Source organism: Gouania willdenowi, chromosome 6 (genome assembly GCF_900634775.1).
Source record: "Gouania willdenowi chromosome 6, fGouWil2.1, whole genome shotgun sequence".
Classification (NCBI taxonomy): Eukaryota; Metazoa; Chordata; class Actinopteri; order Blenniiformes; family Gobiesocidae; genus Gouania; species Gouania willdenowi.
In genome coordinates, this window is record NC_041049.1 from 57,303,656 (window position 1) to 57,330,484 (window position 26,829).

At 36.5% G+C, this 26,829-nt stretch overlaps 2 protein-coding genes across 2 annotated transcripts; one reads left to right on the top strand and one right to left on the bottom strand.

The window, feature by feature from the left end:
* Window positions 1-22,398, bottom strand: aars1 (alanyl-tRNA synthetase 1). The gene is made up of 21 exons (XM_028449788.1): window positions 22,248-22,398; window positions 18,081-18,238; window positions 17,810-17,998; window positions 16,916-17,061; window positions 16,521-16,712; window positions 16,148-16,292; window positions 15,262-15,407; window positions 14,989-15,097; window positions 13,110-13,260; window positions 11,902-12,026; window positions 10,951-11,095; window positions 10,696-10,874; window positions 9,246-9,359; window positions 8,959-9,165; window positions 8,281-8,465; window positions 6,853-6,961; window positions 5,592-5,705; window positions 4,583-4,789; window positions 3,132-3,245; window positions 2,858-3,045; window positions 1-678 (listed from the first exon to the last, which is right to left on the bottom strand). The coding sequence occupies exons 2-20, from the start codon at window positions 18,222-18,224 to the stop codon at window positions 2,866-2,868; spliced, it is 2,901 nt and encodes a 966-aa protein (XP_028305589.1). The 5' UTR covers window positions 18,225-18,238; window positions 22,248-22,398; the 3' UTR covers window positions 1-678; window positions 2,858-2,865.
* Window positions 22,399-22,423: 25 nt separating this feature from the next.
* On the top strand, window positions 22,424-25,547 carry exosc6 (exosome component 6). Its single transcript, XM_028449789.1, has 2 exons — window positions 22,424-23,550; window positions 24,908-25,547. Exons 1-2 carry the CDS (start codon window positions 23,273-23,275, stop codon window positions 25,452-25,454), a joined length of 825 nt encoding a protein of 274 aa, XP_028305590.1. The 5' UTR covers window positions 22,424-23,272; the 3' UTR covers window positions 25,455-25,547.
* Window positions 25,548-26,829: the final 1,282 nt, after the last annotated feature.

Below are 26,829 nucleotides of genomic sequence, written 5' to 3' on the forward strand. Positions count from 1 at the left end.
TTTTGTCATTTATCAGTTTTATTTATTCCATATTTATAATATTTCATTTATTCTGACACAAAAGCAGCTTTGATGACAAAACATTCAACATTCAATCAATGTAAAATGTCAGCGATGTGAAGTTTGCTACAGAACACCTCCGTGATTATTCTATACAGTGAGATCAGTGATTAGTTCCTACATTAACCCATTCAAACTATTAGAGAACTGCTTGTTACAGGAGTAGTGGAGACTTGAATACAGCCCACAGCCAACCAATCACAGAGGAGAACCACAAGCTTTCCTGACACTGATCAGCAACCAATTACACACAACATATTACCTGGAGGTCCACTTTTAGAAAATCAGGTTAAGGTTGGGCCACAGTGGAAGACAATGACTAAGGAGCCTGTTCGTGTTTCTCAGGAGGCGGAGCTACACATGAATAACAGACTGCTGGGGTAAAAATGTGCTTGTACCAGATGAAACCACCATAAACAGCTTGTCCTTGTGTTTCTCTCTGTACACACACGTAAAACAAAGTGTTGGATCTTGTCTCAGTTCAAGTTCCCAGGATATTGAGTTTTTCGTGGTAGATTCTAGAATATTTCAGAGATTTATTTGTCTTGAAGCAACTCAATGAATAGACGTGGCTCATTTAATGCAGGCTGTCAACGTGGAGGGATGATGGTGGTGGATCTAAAACAACAAATCACAGCTGGATTTAGGAACATCTACAAATCATTTCATGTTTTCAGCCTCACCTTTGTACACTAACACACACTCAAGTCAATTACATTTTTTAGTTTCAATTATGTTTTCAATTACCCATGTTCAGTTACAATTACAGTGACCAGTATTTTTTTTCCCCAATTACAATTATTTTTATCCTCAGAAAGTCAATTACAATGACTGAGCCTGAAATAACCTAAATATTGTCTCTGTAGTACTTTGAGATGACTAAATGTAAAATGCTTTACAAATTAAAGTTATCATTATTAAATTGTAATCGAGTTCAGATAATTGACTTTGTAATTGTATTTGCCAGGAAAATCCTATAAAAATTGTGAATTATAATTTAACGCAAAACTGCGGAACCATGTTACAGTTTTCAATTACTAAAGTTAAATTACAATTACTGAGCCTGAAATAAATAACCTAATAAAAGTTAACCTTCCTCTTGTATTAGCTTTCTGTTAGCATCTCTTATGATAACGGGTGCTAAATCAGCTGTAAAATACACTAAAAACAAATATATATCATCTAATTTATCTTATTAAGCTTCCTAATCAATAAAAATATTGGTAATATTTTTGGTGTGGGTGTCTGAGCCTTTTTTGTGTCAGTTTACCCCTAGATTTATATATTTTTTAATGATAAAATGTGGGAAAGCTTGATATGAAACACATTTTAATAATTGGTAAATACATATGTGTAGAACTGCACAAAGACCTGTAACATTGTTCCTCAGTATTGTGTTAAAATGTAAAATTGACCATTTTTATAGAATTTTCACAGAAATTACAATTATAAAGTCAATTATCTGAACTCAATTACAATCAAATTAAGAATACTACAGCAATAGATTTTTTAAATTACAATACATAGTTGTAATTAGTTATCATTTACAATTATAATTGACTTCAACCATTATATATAATTAATTGATAATGAATTACAATTATGGCTGAATTATAAAATCTGTTGAAAATTCTATAAAAATTGTCAATTATAATTTGACGCACAATTGGTGAACCATGTTACAATTCTATGTACAGTTCTACACATGTAGTTACAATTATTTAAATGTTTAATATCAAACTTTTTCACATTTTACCATTTAAAAAAAATTATTTGAAGGTTATACTAACACAAAAAAGGCTCAGATATACACAAATTAGATGATAGATAATTGTTTTTAGTTTATTTCACAGCTGATTTAGGACCCGTTATCATAAGAGATGCTAACAGAAAGCTAACACGAGGAGAGCAAGAAAAAAGTTAACTTTTATTGGGTTATTTATTTCAGACTCCGTAATTGTAATTGAACTTTAGTAATTGAGAATGTAAATGTAATTGACTTTGAGGATAAAAAAAAAAAAAAAATTGTAATTTAACTCATTCAGTGCCAGCCATTTTAGAGCATTTTGACTGATTTTTAAAGACCCACAGAATATTGTGTACTACAACAATATGAAATCTGATTCTGAAAGATTAAAGTCTCTACTTTCATCAAAAATAAATTTGTTTGTAGCTTGTTTCATTTTTCTGTATTCAGCAGTTGAATAGAGCAGGTTTTACACAAATCGCCAGTTTCAGAGCAAAAAGCTGAGAAAACATCTTAAAAAAACAACACAAACAAGGCTTTTGATAGTAAAATATTATTTTTTTGCTATCTGGGTCACAGTTGAATGTTTTGCTGACTGTATTTTGTATCTGCCCCTCCCATCAATCACACAGACATAACTTCCTCTTCTTCCCGACACGCAGCGATGACCTGTTTAGCTCAGTTAGTTGATGGTTTTATCTCACGATCGCAACATGATCAATAATCCACTCAGGTCCACACATGTTCTGTGTTAGTATGTGGTGCTGTGAACTGCTGGATAATTCACAATATCACTTCATAGCGCCATATTCTCCCTCGTTCCTGCTTCTCCCTCCTTAGCTAATGGTAGCACCAGTGGCTAATCTCACATCTAAAGATGCACGTAATATGACGTCAATGGCACTGAGCGTTAGATTTTGAAATGACAAAATATGTCATCAATGGGACTGAGTGAAAAAAATGGCGGTCACTGTAATCGTAATTGGAAACGGATAACTGAAAACGTAATTGTAACTGAAAAATGTAATTAACCCCAACTCCGACACACACCTTTCCCTTTAATTATCTCCCAGTTTGAGTTGTGCAAACTGGTTGGCCATCTGTAGCGCCTCCTGAAGGCAGTGTGTGTTCTTTCCAGTGGCCTGTGCAGACACGTCTTTTCCGCCTCCTTTGGCGTCCATCAGCGAGCACAGCTCATTCACCCACTCGTTGGCCTTCAGGCCTCGGGTAGCCACGTCCTGGATGGAGGGAAGAGGGACAACGATCAGCTCCTCTCACTGAAAGGTAGCGTCTACAGGCTGGGGGAGGGGCGGAGACGCCTCACCTGGGGGACTTGACACAGGCAGGTGATCTTTCCAGCTTCAGGATCTACAGTGAAGAGCATGGCAGCAGTCTGAGGAGACTGAGACTTCAGCAGCTTTAACGACTCGTTCAGAGCCTGAGGAAAACCAAAGGGAAAGAGACTGAATGAATGAAAACAATTCCATATTAGAAGCAGGGATGGGGGGTCAATTACATTTTTTAATTACAATTACATCTTGAATTATCCATGCTAAATTACAACTCAATTATGATTACGGTGACTGGCATTTTTTCCAATTACAATTAATTTTTTTTATTATTTTTCTGCTGAAAGTCAATTACAATTACATTCTCAATTACTAAAATTAAATTAAACTAATCACAATTACTGAGTCTTTATAAAATAAGCCCATAAAACTTAACCTTCCTCATTTATTAGCATCACTACTGATAACGCAGGGGTGTCAAACTAATTTTACCTCAGGGCCACATGCAGCGCAATTTGAAGTCAGGCAGGACGCACCGTAAAAAAAAAAAAAATTAAAAAAACTCTAAATTTATATCCATTTTACTGCAGACATATTTATGCATTAAGTAAATTATATTTATTCATTTTAAAACATCTTATAAAAAACAATATTAAGCTTCAGTTCATTCACACATGTACATTCCAACCATTACAGAACCTGTTCACTGGTGATAACTTACAATGTTACACGCCTTTGATCAAAGCTGCTTAAAACTTATTTACCATAATTTGTTCGCAGTGATTTTTCAGGTTTTTTTCCCCCACAATTATTCAAGTTCTCACCTAGAAAATATGTGAAAACTTTTAAAAGTTAAGCTCATTTGATCATTAACTTTAAGCTTCAATCAGCAGTTAAAATGGTCACCACTTCAGCTAATACACCACTACAATGTTCCACTGTTACGAATCTGGTAAAATAATTAAACAGATTATGTTATGTTAACAAGTAAACATTGTAGTTCATTTCATTGATTTCTCAAATTCTCCTGATGGGCCGGATTTGGCTCTTTGGCGGGTCGGATGTGGCCTGCGGTCCATGAGTTTGACACGTGATAACAGGTTAGTTTTGACCCATGTCTTAAATCAGCTGTAAAATATGCTAAAAAATATTATATATCATCCAATTTGCTTCTCATCTCTGTTACCTTGTTAGGTGTCTTTATCCATGAAAATATTGATATTAATATTTTTGGTGTGGGCGTCTGAGCCTTTTTTCTGTCAGTATATCCTTAGATTGAATTATTTTTAAATGTTAAAATGATTTTTGAGAGAACTGACAGGCAGTGGGAAAAGTTGATATGAAACATATTTAAACAATTGTTAACTACGTATGTGTACGCCCTAGAACTGTAACATGGTTCCACAGTTTTGTGTTTAACTTGTAATTGACATTTCTTATATATTATATATGTTTGGGAGCTGATTATTGATTATTGTGATGCTACCTTTGCTGAGGCTCCCGCCTCCATCTCCATGACCAGCAGTGGTTGGTTGGGGCTGCTTTCGATCACTTCCTTAGTTTTCTCCAAAACTCTTTTCTGGATGTTGGCTTTATAGTTGCGGTCGAGGTCGTCCATGGTCTTCTTCAGACCCTTCAGTGTTTCCCTCATCTCATCCTTCTGCCACTGAGAGGTTAAGGCAGTGCCTATGGACTGTAGAAATATATATATTTTGAATAACTGTTTATTACTGGTACAGCATCTTAAAACTGCATTTGGGGGACTGAGCAGGGAGCCCTCAACGGGATTCAAACCATTGACTCTCAAGATAGAAGTCTACCTCTCTAACCATTCAATCTGATATTGAAACTCATACAAGCTGCCAAACTATAGAAAACCAAAAATAATAAAGTAACAAGTTTACAAATTGCCTTCACAGTGGATCTACGCTACAAACATGTTCTTTCTTTTATTTCTAAACTTTTAATTTTTCTGTATTTTTGCTTAAACAATCACAAAGTTTACAAAGGGTGGCATACAACACCATTGACAGATAAAATATAAGGTAAATAGATGTCTGTGCTGTGGTCTTTACGAGTCCTCTTTCTTAAAACATAACTAAAAAAGAAAAAACCTGGAAAAAAAGAGAATAAATATTTTTTCCGTTCAAAGGTTCAAATCACCCGATTTTCCATGTAGGTTTTAAAATTAAATACAAGAAAATATTTTTTAAAATGTACTATTATATATTATACTTAACACAATTACAAATTAAAATTAGATGACTTACAGAAATTCGTTAGACAAAATGAGCATCAGTTTTCTGCTTTATTTGCCAATAAAACCTTTTATCTTCATAATCAAAAGTTAAAAAAAATAAACAATTTGTCCCTTATCATAATAACAGTAACTATATAGAAAAAAAAACAAGGAGTCTGCTGAGGGGGGTGGGGTGTGTGTGGGGCAAAAATGTTCAAACCACATTACAGCATTGTGGTGTTTAGTTTAAGATTACCTCAGTCATGTCTGCGATCTCTTTCTGTACGTCCTTGTTTGGGGCGCTCTGCTGCTTCACTGTGTCTCCCAGCACCGACAGAGCCTGGCGCAGAGCATCAGCTTTCCTCTGGGCCTGGAGAAGAAGACACAATGGCATCATCATTGGGACAGGAGCGAGAAGAAGGTGGGACGGAGAGACGTGGGAAGGAAGAGAAAGATTGCAGAGGGATGGAGGGGGAGGATCAAACAGCAAAGCTCTAAAAATAAGAGATTGTCGTTTTGTTCCTCTGGGCCTGGAGAGAAGAGCTTAACTTGTTCTTTGGCTCCAGGCTCACCTGCAGCTTCATTAAATTTTCATAACTGAGGACCAGTGAGACATGTTGTCCTGTCTGAGACACTGCCTCATTAGCATTTGGTTTTTCAAAGTGTTCACAGAAGTATTGTGAAATAGAAATAGAGGTAAAATGTTATTCTCTTCAGCCCCAATGAGCGCATGGCACTCTTCGTAAAATAGCAGGTCCCTCTTTGATTCAGCTCTGATTGGCCAGGGATAAAGCCCGGTGCCATAGTATTTTATATCACCAATTTTTACAGACTGAGCTTTACAACGCTGTGTCAAGCATTGTGATTGGTCAAAGCATTGCTAAATAACACCAATGTGTAACGGCATCAAAAAGCGAAACAAAAAATAGCTTCACGCATGTCACAGCAGAAACCTGAATGAAAATTAATGTGTTTATTTCAAGCCAAATGTCAACACCTAGGGATCAAACATAAGACTAATAATGATTGGAATCAAATTGACTGAAAGATTACAGTTACACACTTGTCTTCCTGAATTTTTTTGTACAAAAACGTGTATCTTTTGCCTAATTTTTTATTATCACCACCAAACTTGCTGCAGTTGATGTCCATACATTAGTTATTATTATTAGTAATTATTTCTGCTTTTATAGCCTTCCCTATAGAGAATTGGCTTTATAATTGATTAAATCTCTAGGTTTTACTACAGATTTCTGTATTTAAAACATGATTTATTGTCACTCAGTATCATATATTTCCAAATTTTCACATTATCTGCCACCACTAAGGGTCCTAATTTAATCTGAACAAAAATGAGCCCTGTAGGTCATGTAGAAGCTTAGAAAAATTATGAAAAGTTATGTATGTTATGGTTATGTGATTTTTGGAGAAAAGTGGCTGGGGCTTAAGAGGTTAAAGTTAAAGGAGTGTTCCTTTGGCTGGAAACAACAGGTCGAGTATGTTGTGCGTTTCCGAACCTTATGGGCCTCTGTACCCGTCACAGCGACGATACGGCGGATGCCCTTAGCAATGGCCTCCTCTGAGACGATGACAAACGGTGCTGCGTGGCTGGAGTTCTGCAGATGGCTGTGGGTAACAGAGACCAACAGAGTTACACAACCACCAGGAGCAGATAAGGAGAAGAGACGTCAGGAGGTAAGTGTGAAAACAACAGCAGCTAAAAGAAAGAATCAATTGAACAAGATGCAGATAATAAAAAACTATGGAAAAAAAAACAGATTGAGGTCACGTTACAGTAAATAGATTTTAATTAAATAGTGTTGTTGGAACTAAAACAAAATACAGGCAGTGGAGCCAAGGAGGGGAAATGCCGTGAAGTCTATGAGCAGAAAGATCAGTCATTTGTTTTTAGTTTTCATTGGCCTGCCTCAGGAAATAAACTCATTTTTCTCTGAATCCATTATTTACAGACCATCGCTGCTGCTTCTTTAAACTGACACAGTCGGAAGTAACTGATCACAGTGTTCTGGGATATTGCCTTGCAGTAACAACGTGCGTATGTCTAACACGCCCCAGATGAACCAAAGAAGCCTTTTTCTTTTAGGGCAAACAAAGCTCAACAACTTGGGAAATATCTGCAATAAAAAGTGAACAGAAAATCGATGATAACTTAGAGGCTGACAGCAGGTGGACATATTTATGTCAGGTATACATAGCTCAGTCAGCTATAACTTTGAACCACCATGGTAGATGAACACTGACTTTTGCAGTGCAGCTAATGTGTTCATCGTGTGTTTAATCAGCCGACAACTCTCTGAATTTGCAACTAATGATGTGGGCACCGACAGATCCAAGTGGAACGTAAGATCAACAAGGTTGGATATTAGCTCTGTGACTTCACTGAGAATACTGGCTGAAAATACACAAAGACATTAAATATAATGCGATATTATGCTTCATGTATCTGATTGTATACGACAGGGATGGGCAACTGTTATCACAGAGGGGCCACAAAAATGTGATTGTCTGATACGAGGGCCACATTATCAACATTCATGCCAGTATTAAGAATAATGATCAATCTGAGCATTAACAGGAAAAAACAAAGGGTTTTTTGTCTTTTGTGTATTTATCTGTCATTTGGGGAATTTCTGCTGGTATTTTGTGTATTTTATGAGTCATGTGTTTTTGTTATTTCTTGTGTCATATTTGCATTTAGTGGATTGTCAAGATGTGCCTTTTTTAATTTTTTCAGTATTTTCGTCATTTTGGGAATTTTTTCTGTTATTTTGTGTAATTGTTGCTTTTCTGTTTTTGTGGCTCATACAAAGCAAAGAACTGGCTTGATTTGGCCTCTTTACTTCATCCGACGTCCACCTCATGGTAACTCTAGTCTGTTATAAGCAAGAACAACAAGGTGATGGGGAAGGAAAGCTTTTACTCACGTTCCTCCACAAAACTCGATGGAGGTGAGAGACCCTGCGATGCTGCTGGGGTCAACCAGCAAGTCTTCTACGGGGACACCAATGGACACGACTCGCACAGGGTCAGGGTAGGTCTCATCAAACACAGCACGCAGACCTTGGATGGCTTTGGCTGCTGCCAGAGGAGTCTCCATTGCGTACACTTCCTGAATTAGAGAGGAAATTATCTATCAGATTAACACCGGTTAAAACACTTCTCACACAAACTTTTTTTTTCTTCTATTTTTTTATACTTTAATGCATTAATTAACAAACAAAATACCATTTTTACAGACAACTGTCATCAAAAGTACACTGCACCAAAACAGAACAGAACAAAGAAAACAAAAGACATACACAATAAAAAGTTTAAGTATTTGTCACATCTTTTGTTGAAATTATGTAATTGTGTAGTCTACTTAATCTATGATGAGTACATTTTATTTATTTTTTTTGCAAGTTATGTCTACACTTTAATGTTATTTTTTCATCAGCTAAAGTTTGCTCTACCGTGCTCAACCAAAGATTTATTTTGGGTGAGATTTGTTGTTTCCATGTCCTTGTCACCTGCTTCATGGCAGGCTATTTTGTTTCTAGTCGAGCTTTGCTGATTCATTTCTTCTCATAATATTTGTCAATTTTCATGTCTTGACAACTGACCTTGGCATCTCTTATCATGGCGCAGGTGATTTCTTCTGTCCGGCGCACTTCCCCTGTGCTCAGCGCGCCTTTAGCGGTGAAGTCAAAACGAAGTCGGTCGGGAGCAACCAGGGATCCCCTCTGATCCGCTTCTCCCAACACTCCCCTCAGGGCAAAGTTTAACATGTGTGTAGCGGTGTGGTTGCTCATGATGGGCCGTCGCCGAGCCTAGACCACGAGTTGAATATATTGAATCAGACCTTTTATGAACTTTAATAAACTTTCAACAATCCTCTTCATTTGCTTACCTCATCTATGTGGAGTGTAACACGGTCCCCGACCTTCAGACTTCCATAGACGGTCCCAACGTGGAGCACATAGCCTCCTCGTACCTGTGTGTTCTTCACTGTGAACTCCATTCGCTGCAGAAGAGAAACAATAGTTGTTCTAATGAGGCAGGGAAAAGTTTGCAATGCGCTTTCATTTCTTTTTAATTACACTGAAAAGCTGACTCATCTTTGTGTGTTTCTCTTTCTTGTATTGGTAAAGATATAGAATGAATAAACTGATTTTTGATTAAGCAACAAAGACAAAAACATTTCTCCCTGCACACTTAGGGGCAGATTCATTAAAGGTTTAGTGGTATTACAGCATTACAGATGTACAAACCCCAGGGAATCAAGACTGCGCGTCACAATGCGCCCACAATCTATTTAGTGCGTATCCCTCTGATGAATATGTAAAGTAAGCGGATCTCATAAGGAGCGAAAAAAATGGGAGGGGGAAATGCAAATGAATTAATGCAGTAAGAGCAATGCAATTCATCAAATCTGGAACTGTTTGCGGTGATTGTTTTAGCACCAGAAAAATAGTACGACTGACAAGCAGGTGCAAACACACGCGCAGAGATCAGCTGCAGTAAATGTTGACACAAAACACAGCGGAGATGGAAAAAAAGACTCCAGTTAACCTTTCTAGTATAAGGAAATAATTTAAATAAAACAATAGTCAATATTAACAGCCACTGAATAAGACAAGGCAGAGTAAAGTGTTGAGTCTGGTGTGGCTGCAGTGAAGAATCTCTCCATGTCAGGGGCCTCCATGCATTGCTACAAATTACACATTAGCTGATGTAAGACTACCCATGGTCACAGATAATTATTATTTTTTTTAATTATTAGATATTATTCCTCAACAAGATACGTAAAATTCAGAGACTAATTGCACTGTAGTGTTGGTTCCCAACTTTTTTGGGTCGTGACCCCATTTTAATATTACAAATTTTTGGCGTCCCCATAGATTTTTTCTTTCTTTCTAGAATTAATTTTGTTTGTTGTTGCCAGGATCAGTGCACAAAGAGACAAGATGTGCCAGATCGGGAATTTTTATACTGCATTTTATTTGAACTACATTCATATTTGAGAAAGTGAAAGTATAAAATACAGTTGTTTAGGATTGTGTGTGTGGTGTTATAATTTAAAAGTATAATAACTGAAACTTTTTTAATCATTATTTTTTTATTATTATAAATTATTAGATATTTTAGGCGACCTCACATTGGATCACGACCCCATGGTTGAAAAACACGCATTACATGAATATGTTTGTTAAGTGTGCAGCGGTAGGGGTACGGGACTGTGAAAGGTTTGGGAACCACTGCCTTACACAAAGCATTGCAGTTACTTCTTCAGCTTAAAAATGTAATGAAAGACACTGTGTACAAGGGCAAACATTTCCTCATGTTTTTGTTGCACTCACATCCTCCCCACTGTCATCCTCTCGAAGCATGTACCCCTCGTCAAACGTCTGCCCGCCCTGCTCGGCGTAGAAGGAGGTCTGATCCAGCAGCACGCCGCACTCCTGACCAGTGGTCACTTCCTCACAAAAGGTGCGGTCCCGGCGCAGGGCCAGCACCTTGGCTGATACCGGCTCAAACTCTGCAGAAATCAGTAAGGGGAGCACTAAACATCTGTGCTCTAAATAAAGTCAGACGTTTTTGTGGCCAACACTGACCATAATTCCCGCTTTCACTGGATGTGTATTTGTATTTAGGAGAGTCATCTGTGGCTGGGACCTGCTTGTTTCTCAGTTCATCGATGGCGTAGATGTCCAACATGATGTGGTCCACATCTCCAGCACCTTTACCTTGGGACTTTAACTGAACAAAGGAGCAGACCAGCATTACAGATGTACTTATAGATATAAAAGTTAGAAACACATGCACTATAATAACCAGTCACAAGATATAAGCTTTTTAAGTACTAAGGAATAGGGATGTCCGGATACAACTTTTTCATTTCCGATACGATACCGACATTGCAGCCTTGCGTATCGGCCGATACCGATATTGATCCAATATCAGCATGAATCATACATACTATTATTCTATTCTCTCTCCCTTTTCTTTTGTTAAAAAGTAATGATGACTTATTTTGTAGTGTGGAATGTTAGAAAAGGCTTGATCAAATGATGTTACTCAAACAGAAAACAATAGTCAGCAACAGTAGGTATGAGGAAAAACTGAATTATTTATTATTAACCAATTGGTTACATCATTTTTAACCTTTAACATAATATCTACAATTGGAAAAAAAAAGAAAATTAATTAAGCGGGAAAAAAAATTAAAAAAAATAAAAAAAAAGGGAAAATTTGAATCCGACCGATATTGGATTGGGACACCCCTAGAAAGGAATCTGAATTCGAAGATAAACTTCCACATTAAACAAATAAGCCATGTAAAATGGATTCAATTATAGCCTGACATTTCAATACTGAACTTTGTTGCTGATGCAAGAGAATTATTTTGTGAGGCTGAAGAATTATAAATTAAACAATAACTAAACATTGACTTCTCGGTCGTTTACATAACTAAAAACAAAAGCCTTAAGCAGTTTGTTTAGACACGGGGTGTGCTCCTCCTGATTCAAACTAAAAGAACTTAACTTTCTGTCCAATCACCTCACCTGTGCTGCCTTCTTCTCCTCTTCGAAGGCGGCCATGTCCACCCCCATGCCTTTCTCCTCTGCGATGAGGGAGGTCAGGTCCAGAGGGAAGCCATATGTGTCATACAAAAGCCATGCTGTGTCACCTGGATGCAGAAAAGTAGAAGGATGAGGGGGAAAAAAATAAACTTGATATGCAGGAGAAGCATTTGTATGATGCAGTGAACACTTTTGTTCTCAAATGGGGGTACGTGATGGCACGACAGGGGGTATTTGAGGGAGAGAGAGAGAGAGAGAGAGGAAAATTAACAAATTAATTGTCTTGGGCCCACCCAGGCGTGAGATGACCAGAAATGATAAAATAAATAGATATAAATCTATTCAGGAGCCACTAAAAGTGTTTTTTTTCCAACCTTGGGGTCATAACCCCATCCCATGTGGGGCTGCCTGGAGTGTAAATGGGGTCACCTGAAATTTCTGAAAAATGAAAAGGTTTTTGAAATTTTGTAATTATTATTAAAAAAAAAAAAAAAAAAAGAATTAAAACACAATCTTAAACAACTGTATTGCTAGACTTTCACTTTGAAATATAAATATAGTTCAAATAAAATGCAGTAGGAAAAATAAAATCATAGCTCTCAAACACGATCAAAAACTAATTCTAGAAAAAAAAAGTTATTATAATTATATTAAGTTCTAAAAAAGGTTGTGAACCACTGCATTAAATACCGCTTCTTTCCACTTATTTACAAAATGAGGTTCTTTAAAATGTGTCCACTCGTCCATTACATCATTATACTCTTTAGTTGTTTTTAAATAGTTTTCTGGGCAAAAGGTTGTAATTCAGAAACAAGAGAACGTTTTTTATTTTAGAACAAATCATTATGGAACAAATAGGTAAAATGGGAAAAGTACTGTCAGAAAAACCAACACCAACAAATATTGAACGATCTTGCTAGTTTTAACCTGAGCCTTTTGTATAGCATCTCTACATTCATTAGAAGACATTTGCAGCAGTTAAAATAATAATTATTGAAAACCAAATGGAAGAAGCTGATCATTTGTGCAGAGGGAGTTTTAAACAAATAAAGGAAAAAAGCAAAGAAACACAGCAGCTGTCAGAAGGAGTAAAAGAGAAAGCAGTCCAGAGGGGAAACAACAGGGAGGATCAAAGGAAAAGAGAAATACAGGAAGTAGAAAAAGAAAGAACATTATGTTATGTCCCTGACCTGGGATAATCCTGCATTCTCCCAGACTGACTATCTTCCTATCAAGGATGCGGCGCCCCCTGCTGAGTGTTTTGAGGAACTGTGTCTCCTCCTCATTGATTATGTCCTTCACCATCTCCGGGTCTTTCTTTAACTCTGGGAAAGCTTCTCCCTGGAAAGATAAGGTTATTAAATTACAACAAACAAGACCTGAATGTACACATTTCTGAGATTAAGGGCAATGACACACAGTGAGAGCCAAGGCTAATGAGAATTAGATCATCTTATTTTGAAAGACATTTTATTCTTGTGTACAGCTGCTGGTCATATAATTAGAATGTCATGAAGAAGTTGATTTATTTTAGTAATTCCATTCAAAAAGTCAAACTTGAAATATGTCAGTCTGTGTGAAATGAATGTATACATTATTCAAGTGTTTATTTCTTTTAATGTTGTTGATTATAACTGACAACTAATGAAAACCCCAAATTGAGTATCTCAGAAAATTAGAATATTGTGGAGAGGTTCAATATTGAAGACACCTGGTGTCCTGCAAAGGCCTTTAAATGGTCTCCAGTCTAGTTCTGTAGGCTACACAATCATGGGGAAACTGCTGACCTGAAGAGGAAGATGTGAGATGCCAGATCCAACAATGCAGAAGAGCTGAAGGCCACTATCAGAACCTGGGCTCTCATAACACCTGAGCAGTGCCACAGACATATTGACTCCATGCCACGCTGCATTGCTGCAGTAATTCAGGCAGAAGGAGCCCAACTAAGTATTGAGTGATGTACATGCTCATACTTTTCATGTTCATACTTTTCAGTTGGTCAACATTTCTAGAAATCTTTTTTTTGTATCGGTCTTTAGTAATATTCTAATTTTCTGAGATAATGAATTTGGGATTTTCATTAGTTGTCAGTTATAATCATTAAAATTAAAAGAAATAAACATTTAAAATATATCAGTCTGTGTGTAATGAATGAATAAAATATACAAGTTTCATTTTTTGAATGGAATTACTGAAATAAATCAACTTTTTCATAATATTCTAATTATATGACCAGCACCTGTAAGCATTACAAACATTTAATTTAAACAAAAATATTAAATAATTAGTCTGCCAAGTTTACACTAACTGAGACAATATTACATTATTAAAAAAAATTTCAAGGACTTGCACACAGGCCTACTCTCAGCACCAAAATAAATAAAGAAAACAAATAACACTAATCACCATTTTCATATCCACTTATGAGTCTCTTTTTGTACGTTCTCTTAAACTAAAAAACATTCAAACAGCTCTTTATGTCACTATGTAAAGAATTCCACATTTTGGATTTTTTGGAATGTAAAATGGAAGCCTTCATGTGCTGCATGCTGCTGCTTACTAACAAAGGAACATTCTAAAAGCACTGAAATTAATAAGACAAAATAATGTTTTGATTGATAAAGATCTTTTTGATTATTTATGTGAAATTAAGTTGTGTTTAAGGGCAGAAATGATGTGGCCGAACATCTCTCATGGCATTAAAAGATTCTTCTAAACAAGGATGAAGTAAAACCTCAGGCTGCAGTGAAATACTCTTCCTCGCCTCAAATGTCAGTGAATAAGAACCAATAAGCATCATCGTCCTGTGACTATAACATTGCACCAAAGGTCTAAATCGTACAACATATTTGTTTAAATACCTTCCCCACTCAACAATTTTTACTTCACGTGTAGGAACATTGTTAATGTAGATTACAGTTGGACACTATATTAAATTCTAAAAACCAACCACTAACATTTTAGTTAAACACAAATGTCAAATTAATTGATACCAACAGTCAACACATTTTTCAATATTGTGCAACACCAGAGCCAAAAACAAAGTCAAAGAAGGCTGAAGAACCTCACCAGAGAATCCACCACCACATCCACCAGAGAGGCAAAGAAGCCCCTCTGAGCTCCAAGCTTCTCATGGGAATAACGGACGGCACGACGCAGGATCCTCCTCAGCACGTAGCTGTGGATAGATGAGAGAACCAAGCCTGTAATTCTATCGTTCCTGTATTAACCAGAGCTAAATAAATAAGTGTAGGTATGGCGGTAGTGGCTGTTCAATGACATGACATCACCAAGATCAAGTGTCATAATTATTTTCCCTGCTTTGTAACATCCATGTCTCACCCTCGTCCCGTGTTATCTGGTCGGCCTCCGTCAGACAAGGCAATGGTGATGGTTCGAGCATGATCAGCAAGTACACGATAGGCCATGTCGATACCGTCCACATCCTCAGCACCAACTTTTCCAGTATACTGTCGTGCACCTGTGCCCTAAAACAAAAACAGAACTATTTATATTTGCAATGCTAAACTAGCCCCCACTTAAGTATTATCCATAAATGAGTAAATCATTTCATTTTTCCTCCTGCACGCGCATCACAGTCTTGCATATTTCATTCATTTATCCGGTAAAACTCCTTGTTTTTAACACGACTTGTTTTTAACTTGTCAAGAACATAAATCAAAAATTTCAAGTGGAAATTATGAACACTAGGAAGAATTTGCTATAAAAGATGAGTGGCTTGGCCAAAAATTGAGAAAAAAGTGCCAATTGTATCCTGCTGACATCCTGTTGAATTTAGGTTATAGGTCCAAATTACAATTTTTCTAGTCATGGTCCAATTCATATACCTACTGAATGCGATCCAGCTAGTTCAAACATGCTAGATGGCGCTAACGAGTCCCAAAATTGCAACAATGTTACATTTTTCACCAAACTAGAAGAAGAATCTGTACAGAAACAAAAGTGCCTTCCCACTGCCCTTTGGTGTCATTTGTTAATAAATGTGCATATGTGGCATTTTGCAACAGCAAATTTAACCCAAACTTATCTTTCTGGTAAGACTTTGAGTTAAAAATATTGACATTTATATCATATATCGGTATTTTAACAACAAAAAAAAATTGAGATATGAGTTTTGGTGTATATCACCTAGCCCTATTCTATACACCATTGTACTGATTGAACTGAAGGCTAATATTAATTGCACACTTCTATTTGGCTACTTTACCCTTTGAATGGCCTCAAAATAAGGGATGAAGAGATCGGTGTCATAGTTGGACATCTTATTCTGCAGGACAGAGACCAGACGTTCCAGACCCATCCCAGTGTCGATGCTCTTCTTAGGCAGAGGCTTTAGCTCCGTCTCCGACTCTCTGAACACAGTGAGAAACGGCAGAAAACACTGCTGAAGAAACAAACTCAGCATCTTTCCCTCAGACTCATCAGCAGTAAATATTTATTCATAATAATTTAAAACAGATATAGTTTTAGCTAAAAGCACAATGTAATGCACTGCTTTTCAACAAAGTGCACTTTTGATAATGTGATTTCTGCTTTGTCATGTTTAAATCCACCAAATAGGGCCTTTATGAGGAAATCACCTGTTGAACTGGATGAACACAAGGTTCCAGATCTCCAGCACGTTTGGATCGTCCATGTTTACCAGGTGGGATGCGTCCCTTCCCCCGATGCGATCAAAGTGGATCTCACTGCAGGGACCGCAAGGACCAGTGTCTCCCATTTCCCAGAAGTTGTCCTTCATACTGCCAGGAAGAATGCGAGCTTCTTGCACCCTGAGGCACACACGGAGGACAGGTTTCACACATGTTACATTTATATTACAATCATTTACAAAAGGGTGGGAATTGATTGTTTATTAATTCACAAATAACTTATTGTTAAACCAAAAATTAAGCTGTAGAATCAGAACTCACAGTGAGAAGTGACTGATGGTGGTTTAGGATATTATACTGGTATCATAAGTACTCAGACTCACCCTAAATCCATCCAGATCTGTTTGCACTCCAGGTCGGGTTCGAGGCCTGCATCTTCATTGCCTCCAAAGTAAGTGACATACAGCCGATCAATGGCAATGCCAAACTCCTCAGTCAGCAGTTCTAGAGCCATCTTACAGGCCAGTTGCTGCAAATTGAGAGAAATAAAAGAACATGAGAAGAAAACATCCACAGGTAATAAAATATGTATACATATTAATATTATAGACAAAATGCAGTCTTTGGCAGGGTTAGGGTCAATTATAATTGTAATTGAAAAAACGTTTTGCTTTTGTAATTATGATTGAATTGTCATGAGCATTCTTTTAAAAATTGTCATTTACAATGAAATTAAATGCAAAACTGGGGAACTATGTTACAGTCCTATGGCTTACACATACGTAGTTAACAATTATCAAAATACGTTTTCATTTTAAGTCCCTTAGTTCTCTTGAGGATCATTTTACCATTTAAAGAAAGAAGTAAATTGAGGGGCATACAGACACAAAAAAGGCTCAGACACACACACCAAAAAAGACTAACTAGGTAAACAAGAGATTAAAAAGAAATTGGATGAAATATTGTTTTTTTGTGTATTTTAGATGGGTTTGATGATTTAAGACATGGGTTATAACCAACCCATTATCATATGACAGGGAGGAAGGTTTGATATTATGTGCTTATTTATAAAAGGCTCAGTAATTGTGATTAATTTTAATTGAATTTTAGCAATTGATTTCAGTCAGAAATAAGAATAGTAATTTAAATTGTATTCGGAAAAAACGCTGGTCAACATAATCGTAATTGAGTTGTAATTGAAGATGTAATTGTAATTTTAAAATGTAATTGACCCCAACCCTGCTCTTTGGATTCAACAAATGTAAAAATGAAAATACCTTAAAATAGTCCCCAAATGACCAGGACCCCAGCATCTCAAAGAAGGTGTGGTGGTACACATCTTTCCCTACATCATCCAGGTCGTTGTGTTTGCCTCCAGCACGAATGCACTTCTGAGTGTTGGCAGCACGACTCAGCTTGGCCATAGGGTGGGAGGGGTCGATGGTGTTGAGGAAGATGGGCTTAAACTACCGAAAATGCAAAGAAAAAATGTTACATATGCAGTGGAGTGTGAAAATATTAGTCTAGATATTTAGGAAAGATGTACACCTGGTTCATGCCAGCGTTGGCAAACAGCAGCGTGGGGTCGTCCAGTGGAATGGTGGCTGAGGAGTGGACATACTGGTGCTCATAGCGGCGAAAAAAGTCAATGAACTTCTCCCGGATTTGAGCTGCACTCAAGGAGGAGTCCATTCTGGATCAGCACTCTGAATCAAAACACAAACAAAACAATACTTGAAAAAAACAATTTAAGAGTGATGTCACTGTGACAAGAGCACAAAACCAATTAAATTAACTTTCCAACTGTGTGCTTTTGTAAAGCACTTTACCCACAGAGCTCAGAAGCAACCGGTCAAATCAGTTGATTGACCAGACAGGTACAAATTAAAACCACAGTTTAAAGTAGGGCTGGGCGATTTTGCCTTAAAAAGAAAATCTCCAATTTTTTAAAAATTCGATATATTGTCAAAAGTGCAACTTTATTGCTGTGATTGTCCTCTAGAGTTAAAATGCATAGAACAATCCCAAAATAAAAAGTAAATTAGGCTCTGTCATTCAACAATTTCAAGCTTTAAAAAGGTTTAAGCAAAAGTGCAACAATAACTTCACAGTAGCTTAAACTTTCTGATTAAGAAATCAGATAACTACATATTCTACAACGTTATAATAAAAAAATAGACTCTTCCCTTTGCATCTCAGCATAGTGTGAATAAAACATTAAACATGCCTGTGGCACACATATAGCCTACTCAAAGAGTAAACACATGTAAACAAAGCAGGGGCTGGCTCACATCGCGCTACGGTAACCCACAAGGACGGAACGCGGAAAAGTCCGAAAAAACTGTGGTGGAAAAAAAATAAAAAAATTTTTTTTTTTTTTTTTTAAACTCGGATTTGCAAAATAAAAATCGTTTTTATCTACAAATTTGATAAATCGATTTTGTAGATCAATTTTTGCCCAGCCCTAGTTCGAAGTGTATCATTCAGCAGCAGCCATGTCACTGAAGAGATGAACATCCTGCATTTATATTCCACTTCTACAAACTAAAGCTGCACTCACTTGGATGCCTTAAAACAAGTCCAGAGGCGAAGGGTTGAGACGTGACACCGTCTAACCAGTCATGCTTAACAAACAATAGATAAAACAGTGTACAAACTATAGTTAAACTCGTTATATTGATAAAGACAGCGTTAGAGAGGAAAAAAAACCCATTTCCTCCACGATTCATTTGGTCAGGGCTAAAGGAAACCTTACTTTAAAATAATAAATGGTTAATGTCTGCTTTTTCAATAAATCAGGAGGGAAATGAAAGTTCAAGAAGGCCATTCTTCACTTATTTGCATTTAAGCATAGGCAATACATATTTAGTGGAGGACAACAAATAGCTGCTTAGTTGTTTTTTTTTGACAAGTCGTGGACAAGCTTTGTCAACAACAACAAAAAAAACTAATCTATAAATGAATTTGCACTACTGTGTGTATAACCTGGCATCTGGCGATACGATTCGTATCTCGATACAATACAATATATCCCAATATTAAAGTATAAGGCGATTATTGCAATTTTCTTTTAAATATATGACATAATTAACCTGTAAGTTGTACACCTTCATGAGAACATTATGTACGAAATATATTTTATTGGCATATTTTACAATCAAAACATTGGCTTTAACATGCCATGTGCCAACAACTTAAAATAAAAAAAATAACGTGGCTTTTAAAATCAACTTTGACTTTAGTGCAACTTAACTGAGGTATATGCCTAGAACAACAAATACATGCAGAAAGTTACTATTTTCTTTTTAGATTTTATTGAAAAAACACAAGCTGGTCAACATGCCCAGGTTTCAGCACTTCTTTGTGTAGTTACAATGTCTCCTGCAGTGGAAAATACTTTCCTGGTTCAATAAAGGTTAAAAAAAAAAATTGATATGGATGCATTTTGAATTGAACCGAGAATCGCGCAACGTAACATTACGATATATCGCTGATCATTACATTAGAAATATATATTCTAACAAAAACGTAATTATCGTCAAAGAGAAATAAGCTGTCATACATGAGTGAATTTAATTCACCAAGCCATAATAGCGTCAGTTTACCTTGTGGTTTTGCAAAGTGTTATGAACATGGAGAGAGACCAATGTTAAAATGATCCAGTGCAATTAGATTTGATGATTTTTTTTTTTTTTTAAATGTATTATTCAGATTGAAAATGAATGGCCATCATCTTACAAATCAAATATACTGAATAAATTAGAAAACTGAGTGTTTCACGTTTGGGATGTAAGCACAGTCACATTTATTAAACAGCTGAACAAAATGTGCCACTTTTAGCTTATTCTCACAGCATATGTGAGTGAGTTCTGTAGTGAGGCTTGTTTAGGGGAAGGTCTAGGTTAAGACACACTCAGAAATCCATCTAACTGTGCTTTTCATGCTGTATTTTAATACAAAATAAGCTATAAAATATATATTTTAATGTAGGGCTGGGCAATATATCGAGATTCAAGAGATAAAGATTATTAATATAGAAAGTTACAATATAACAGTGAGAGAGAGAGAGCTTATTTTGTTATAGGAGTTGCTGCTTTCGCTACTTCTCAGAACAGCATACAAAAATTATTTTGAGTGGATCCTAACTCAGACCTTCCCATAAACATCCACCCTAAAGGACTCACTCACACGTGCTGTCTCTTATAGGATAAAAAAGCCAAATGTGCCACATTTTGTGCAACTGTTTGTTAATACATGTTCCAGTGTGGGATTTTGCATCAGTGAATTTAATCCTGAATTGTGTTTCTGGTCAGACTTCATTTGAATTAAAATCATCGAGATCTATATCATATATCACCATTTTGAGGAAGAATATCAAGATATGAGTTTTGGTCCATATCACCCAGCCCTATATATTAATCAGTGTTGGGTAAGTTACTCTAAACTTGTAATATATTTATATTACTAGTTACTGGGATAAAAAGCATATATTTGTATTACAATATTAAATGTAACTGAGTTACACTACTTTGAGTTACTATAAGTCCAGAACACTAATTATATCACACTGATAGTGTTCGAATAACATCGGTTTAAGTTTTATTTCAAATACTTCTGCTGTTTCAGGAGCAGAAAACTCTTTTTTTTTTGTTCCCCATAAGTTATATTTAACTATATTGATCATCTTTTTTTCCTCAAAAAATTGCAAACAGTGAGAAAACAAAGCAAATATGCACTTAAATTAAATATGCATGTAACTCGAGTTACTTTAATTGTAACTAGTAATATATTACCACATTTCACTTTTGTAATGAGTTACACTACACTCAAAAAGGAATATATTACTGTAATAACTGGTTACTCCCAACACTGATATTAATGTAGGGAATAATGTAATTTTCTATATCGCCAAAGTAGAAAACTCAATATATGTTGAGTCTCGATATATTGCCCAGCACTAACCACGTTATTAAAATAATGATTGTCCTGCTAAAAGGCATTAGAGTTGAACTCCCATTAGTGGGCCCAGATATGAAGGAGTTAGTTAAGAGAACCACAGCTGGTGCCTACAGATCTCTGGGGTTAGCAGGCGGACGGTAAACAGCATCTGTCCCCATCCTGGCTACGGAACCACTGAGCTGGCAACAGCAGAAAGTGGAAACACAGGGGGTGATAGGATGGAAACTTCACCCCAGTGTGTGGAGCAAAACAGCAGAAAGACATCACAAAGCACAAGAGTGAAGCCAAACAGAGAAATGCAACAACTAGCAACACCTGCAAGAGGAAAAACATTACAATTATAAACGTCAATTCAACGTTTTATTGTAAATATAAACTGTAAAAGGTTCAAAAGTCCAAATTCATCTGACACTTGGACATTTTCCTAAATCTGCTGTGATCAAGCATATGTAAATATGTCAAATAAAGCATCAACAGTCAAAACACGGAGAATTGTCTCCTAAAAGCCTTTGTAATCCGGGCTCGAGCATTGTTGAGATGACTTTGTTGTAAATTGCGATATACAAATAAAGTTGTATTGAATTGAATCTTGATCTGATTGTGAACTGTCTACCGGGTAGCTAACGTTAGCTCGAAAGCTAACCTGTCAAGTTGTCTCTCCGTGTTCTATCCGAAGAATAACTTTTACCACACACCTCTGATAATAGACCTTAACAGCTGAATGAACTAACCACTGGGTTTAATGGTAATACTCACAGAAGTCGCTGTTGTTGTAGAAGAATGAATGGTCTACTGCTTCCAGACGCAGCGCTTTAGTCCACGCTGTCCAACCTAATGAAAGGCGCAGGAGCTGCAGACACGCCCATGCTAGAAGGCCATTGGTCAGTGACGACACTGATTTAGAATTTCTGTGTTCTATTGGACCGTTTTACCGTCAATCTTTTTGTAAACCCGACAGAAGACGAAGGAACTTCGCCGCCCCGGCTGATGCAATTGAAAAGACAGTGGTGTCACATTTTCTTCAGTTTAACAATAAAAAAAATAGGAATAAAATAAAGATACTTTGACAGAACCCAAGCAAACACAGAGAACATGCAAACTAAAAAGCACCAGATCCAGTAAATTCCAGGACCTTTCTGTAGTGAGGCAGAATTGATCAGATGATAATAATTACTATCTATCATCTTAAGGTTAAAAATCTATTTTTAACATTCATTTTAATAGTAAAACTTGCTGATTATAACGGGCAGACATGAATACTTAATTTGATCTTTAAACACACACACGCACGCACGCACACACATATAGTTTTTTTCTACAGCAATGTGTGCACTTGTATTTCATCCTTATTTTTTGAACAGTCGTTTACTTAATTGTATACGTTTTCTTTTTTTTCTTCTTCTTTTTTTTTGTAATATTTCTCGAGCCTCTGTAACACAATTATTCTCCCCTGGAATAAGTAAAGTATTTGTGATTCTGATATTTTTATGGCTGATCATTGTTTTATTGCTTTTATTTAGTAGATTTCCTCGATAAAGTACCAATAGGTATTTATGTCTTATAAAATAATTTACATTATAGAAAACTAAAAAATGCATGTATGCTGGCGATTTTTTAATTTCTATTTACTCGTTTTTTGGGGGGGGGGATCAGGTGTTTCCCACCATAGACATGAATACCACCGCATCGACGGAATCATTTTGTTAGACTAGTTGGTTTCCAGGGAACAATATATCCTGTAACACCGCCTCACATGGCGCTTCACCTCACTTGACTTCAACATGCCGACTGACAACAAGCGTGTTCGCGGCCCTGAGCTGTCCCAGAGTCCGGCTTTGTTTGCGTGTAAAGCGGCTCCAGTAGCTCCGCAGCAGGGGCCCAGAGCGGACGGTCGCCAGCGGGATCAGGTGGACGTTCGGCCGGTGTTTGTCCGCTGCGGCCTCGTCAGTCAGGCTAAAGGCTCTGCTTACATCGAGGCTGGAGACACCAAGTTAATGTGCTGCGTTTACGGACCCAAAGAGACGGAGCGGAAAGACGAGACAGACATGAAGTGTGGAAGGTAAACTATACACATTCTGACACTTTTATTTCTACTTATTGATTTGGGTAACCATATTTAATTTCAAAATAAGAGGAAATTTAGCCCGACTTCGGTATACTGTACTAAAAAAGTACTTGAATTTTACGTTAATATACCTTGTAATTCAAATACACAATATCGGAGGTAAATAAGAACCTATTTTTCACTAAATAACATTTTTTAAACATTTTTTTTTTTTTTTTTTAACAACCGCAAACAAATCTGAATTGGATCAAATCAGCCTGCATCTAATATTTTTTTTATATATTATATTATATTGAGAGTGAGGAGTCACGTGGTGAGTTGGGTTGTTTTTTTTTTTGTTTTTTTTTTTGGGGGGGGGGGGGGAGATCACTTTTTAGGGTGTTTGAATTTATTGCATTTTATTTTAGAATATTCTAATGTTTAAGGTTAAAATGCATGTAAAATCATTGGTTATTAATCAATGGATCAGGTTTTGTCATACCTGTTGCTAACTATTGTTCTCTGAGTAACATCATTTAGTCAGGCTTTTTGTAATAATTCACACTACAAAATGAGTATTAAAAGTATGTATGGTAGGTGCTGATATCGGAAGTAAAAAAAAAATTGTATCAGAATTAGAATAGTCTTAAAATTGTCATTGATCATAAATGAACAACGGAATTATGATGGACTACTTAAGCCTTTTCTAACATTCCACACTACAAAATAAGTCACAAAACGTGGGTATGATTTGTGCTGATATCGGATCGATATTGGTATCAGCCAATACGCAAGGCTGCAATATCTGTACCGTATCAGAAGTGAAAAAGTTGTATCAGGACATCCCTAGTTAGCATCTCTTCTAAGAACGAGTCCTAAATCAGCTGTAAAATACAATAAAATCAAGTATCTAACATTTAATTTTTTTCCCATCTGTCGGTTATCTTGTTAGGTTTCCTAATCAATTAATATATAGGTTTTAAATTTTTTTCTGTGGGCGTCTGAGCCTTTTTTGTGTCGGTATACCCTTAGATTTATATTTTTTTAAATGGTAAAAAGTGGAAAACCTTGTCTTGGAACATATTTTAATAATTGTTAAATACATATGTGTAGAACTGTAACGTGGTTACCCAGTTTTGTGTTAGATTGTAATTGACAATTTTTAGTAAAATTTTGATGGCAATTACAATACAGTCAATTGTCTAAACTCAATTACAGTTTAATTACAATAGCTACAGATTTTGTAATTGTAGATAATTATCAATTACGCAAGTATAGTAATTGACCCTAACCCTGGTCTAAAGCTGACAGAACAATGTCTTTGTTACAACAGTGTTTAACTTAAAGCTTTTCTCTGTTTGTGTGTGACCAGGTTGACCACAGACATGCGTTTCGCTCCATTCTCGTGCCCAGAGAGAGGCTCCTGGGTACAGGGGAGCCAGGACAAAGACTTCTCCTTGATGCTGCACGAGAGTCTACAACCAGCTTTGTGCCTCCACAAGTACCCTCGCTCCCAGATCGACGTCAACGTGGTGGTCCTGGAGAACAGCGGCTCGGTGCTGGCCCACGCCGTCACGTGCGCCTCTCTCGCGCTCGCAGACGCAGGGATTGAGATGTACGACCTGGTGCTGGGTTGTTCCATCCGTCAGGACGGCGGCTCTTATGTAGCCGACCCTTCTTACGCTGAGGAAACCTACTGCAGCTCTGATGGAGCCAGTGATCAGGGACGTCTGACTGTGGCGTTCCTGCCCAGCTTGAACCAGATTTCTGGGCTGCAGTCGGATGGAGAGATGAGTGCAGAGACTCTGACCGCAGGGGTCCGAACTTGTATTGAAGGATGCTACAAACTGTACCCTGTTCTCCAACAAGCTCTGATCAAGGCCGTGCGCAAAGCAGGTCCACCGCCTTCAGAAAGCTGAAAGGCCCTTCAAACAGTAGCTGTCCTCTCCAATAATTCAACAATTTATCGATAAAACACATTTTTTACTTCTAATAAAGTAATGGTTACCAAATTGTGTTGTAATGTGCCTTAATAACAAGGGTGTCCCAATACAACTTTTTCACTTCTGATACAATATAATCATGATCTTGCAGCCTTGGGTGTTGGCAGAGGTGTAAAGAGTACTGATATATTCTACTCAAGTAGAAGTAAATAGTAGCTCAATTAAATAGTACTCAACGTAAAAGTGACGAATTATTTTCATCCCCCAAGTTTATTTTTGGTAATAAATCTTGCCACGGTTCCCTTTCATACAGTAAACATCTCATGCATAAATTTAAAAAGGAAAAAAAAAATTCCACAAAGGCATCTGTATAAAATAAAGTTTGTCAAAATGTACAATTATTTTTTTAAATAAAATAACACCAATGAATTCAATTACAAATTAAAAAAAAATAATGATCAGGCTCTACTTATAGCCACATTTATGAACTCTAAAACTGAGAAAATAACCTCCATTCAATGCTGTTTTAGTGCATTACGTTTAATCTGATTGGTCAGCTATGATTTTTTTTAATGTGAATGTTATAAAATACTTGAAGTGATATTAGTCAACACTATTTGGCAACATTAAATATGAGAAAAACTGACCAATGGTTTACATTATTTTAACCTGAAATATAAGAATATTCAACAATTGAATAAAATACATGTTTTGAAGACCCTGAAAATTTAACTCAGTTTATACAATAAAAAAAAAACGATATATATTATACCTGAGATGGAATTTATGGATATTGGAATAATATCATACTGAGATATCCTTACTTAATATTATTGTAACCAGTCTTTGATGCGATGTCCCCAATATAAGCTGCAATAAGCACCACCAGAACCCCATTATACAAAATACGTATGTAGGACTGGGCGATACGGACCAAAATTCATATTCCCATTTTTTTTCTCAAAATAAATAAACCAGAGAGAACATTCAGGGTTAATTTTGCTGATGCAAAATGACACGCGGGCTAAAATAACATCATGGTGCTATAGAACTAGCGTCCCCAAAAGTAAATGCATAAACTGACAGCAAAAAATACCCAAAGTGACTACAAAAACACAAATGGACAGAGAAATACACAAAAGAACAACACGAATACTTCATAGGACAACAAAATACACAAAAGGAGGAAAAAAATGCACAAAGGGACAACAACAAATGAATACAAATTTACAAATAACAGAGAATTACACAAGAACAACAAAATTACAAAAAATGACAAAAAGTGAAAAAAATGCACAAGAACATAAATAATCTCAAAAACATCCAAAATGTCCAAAAACTACACAAACAC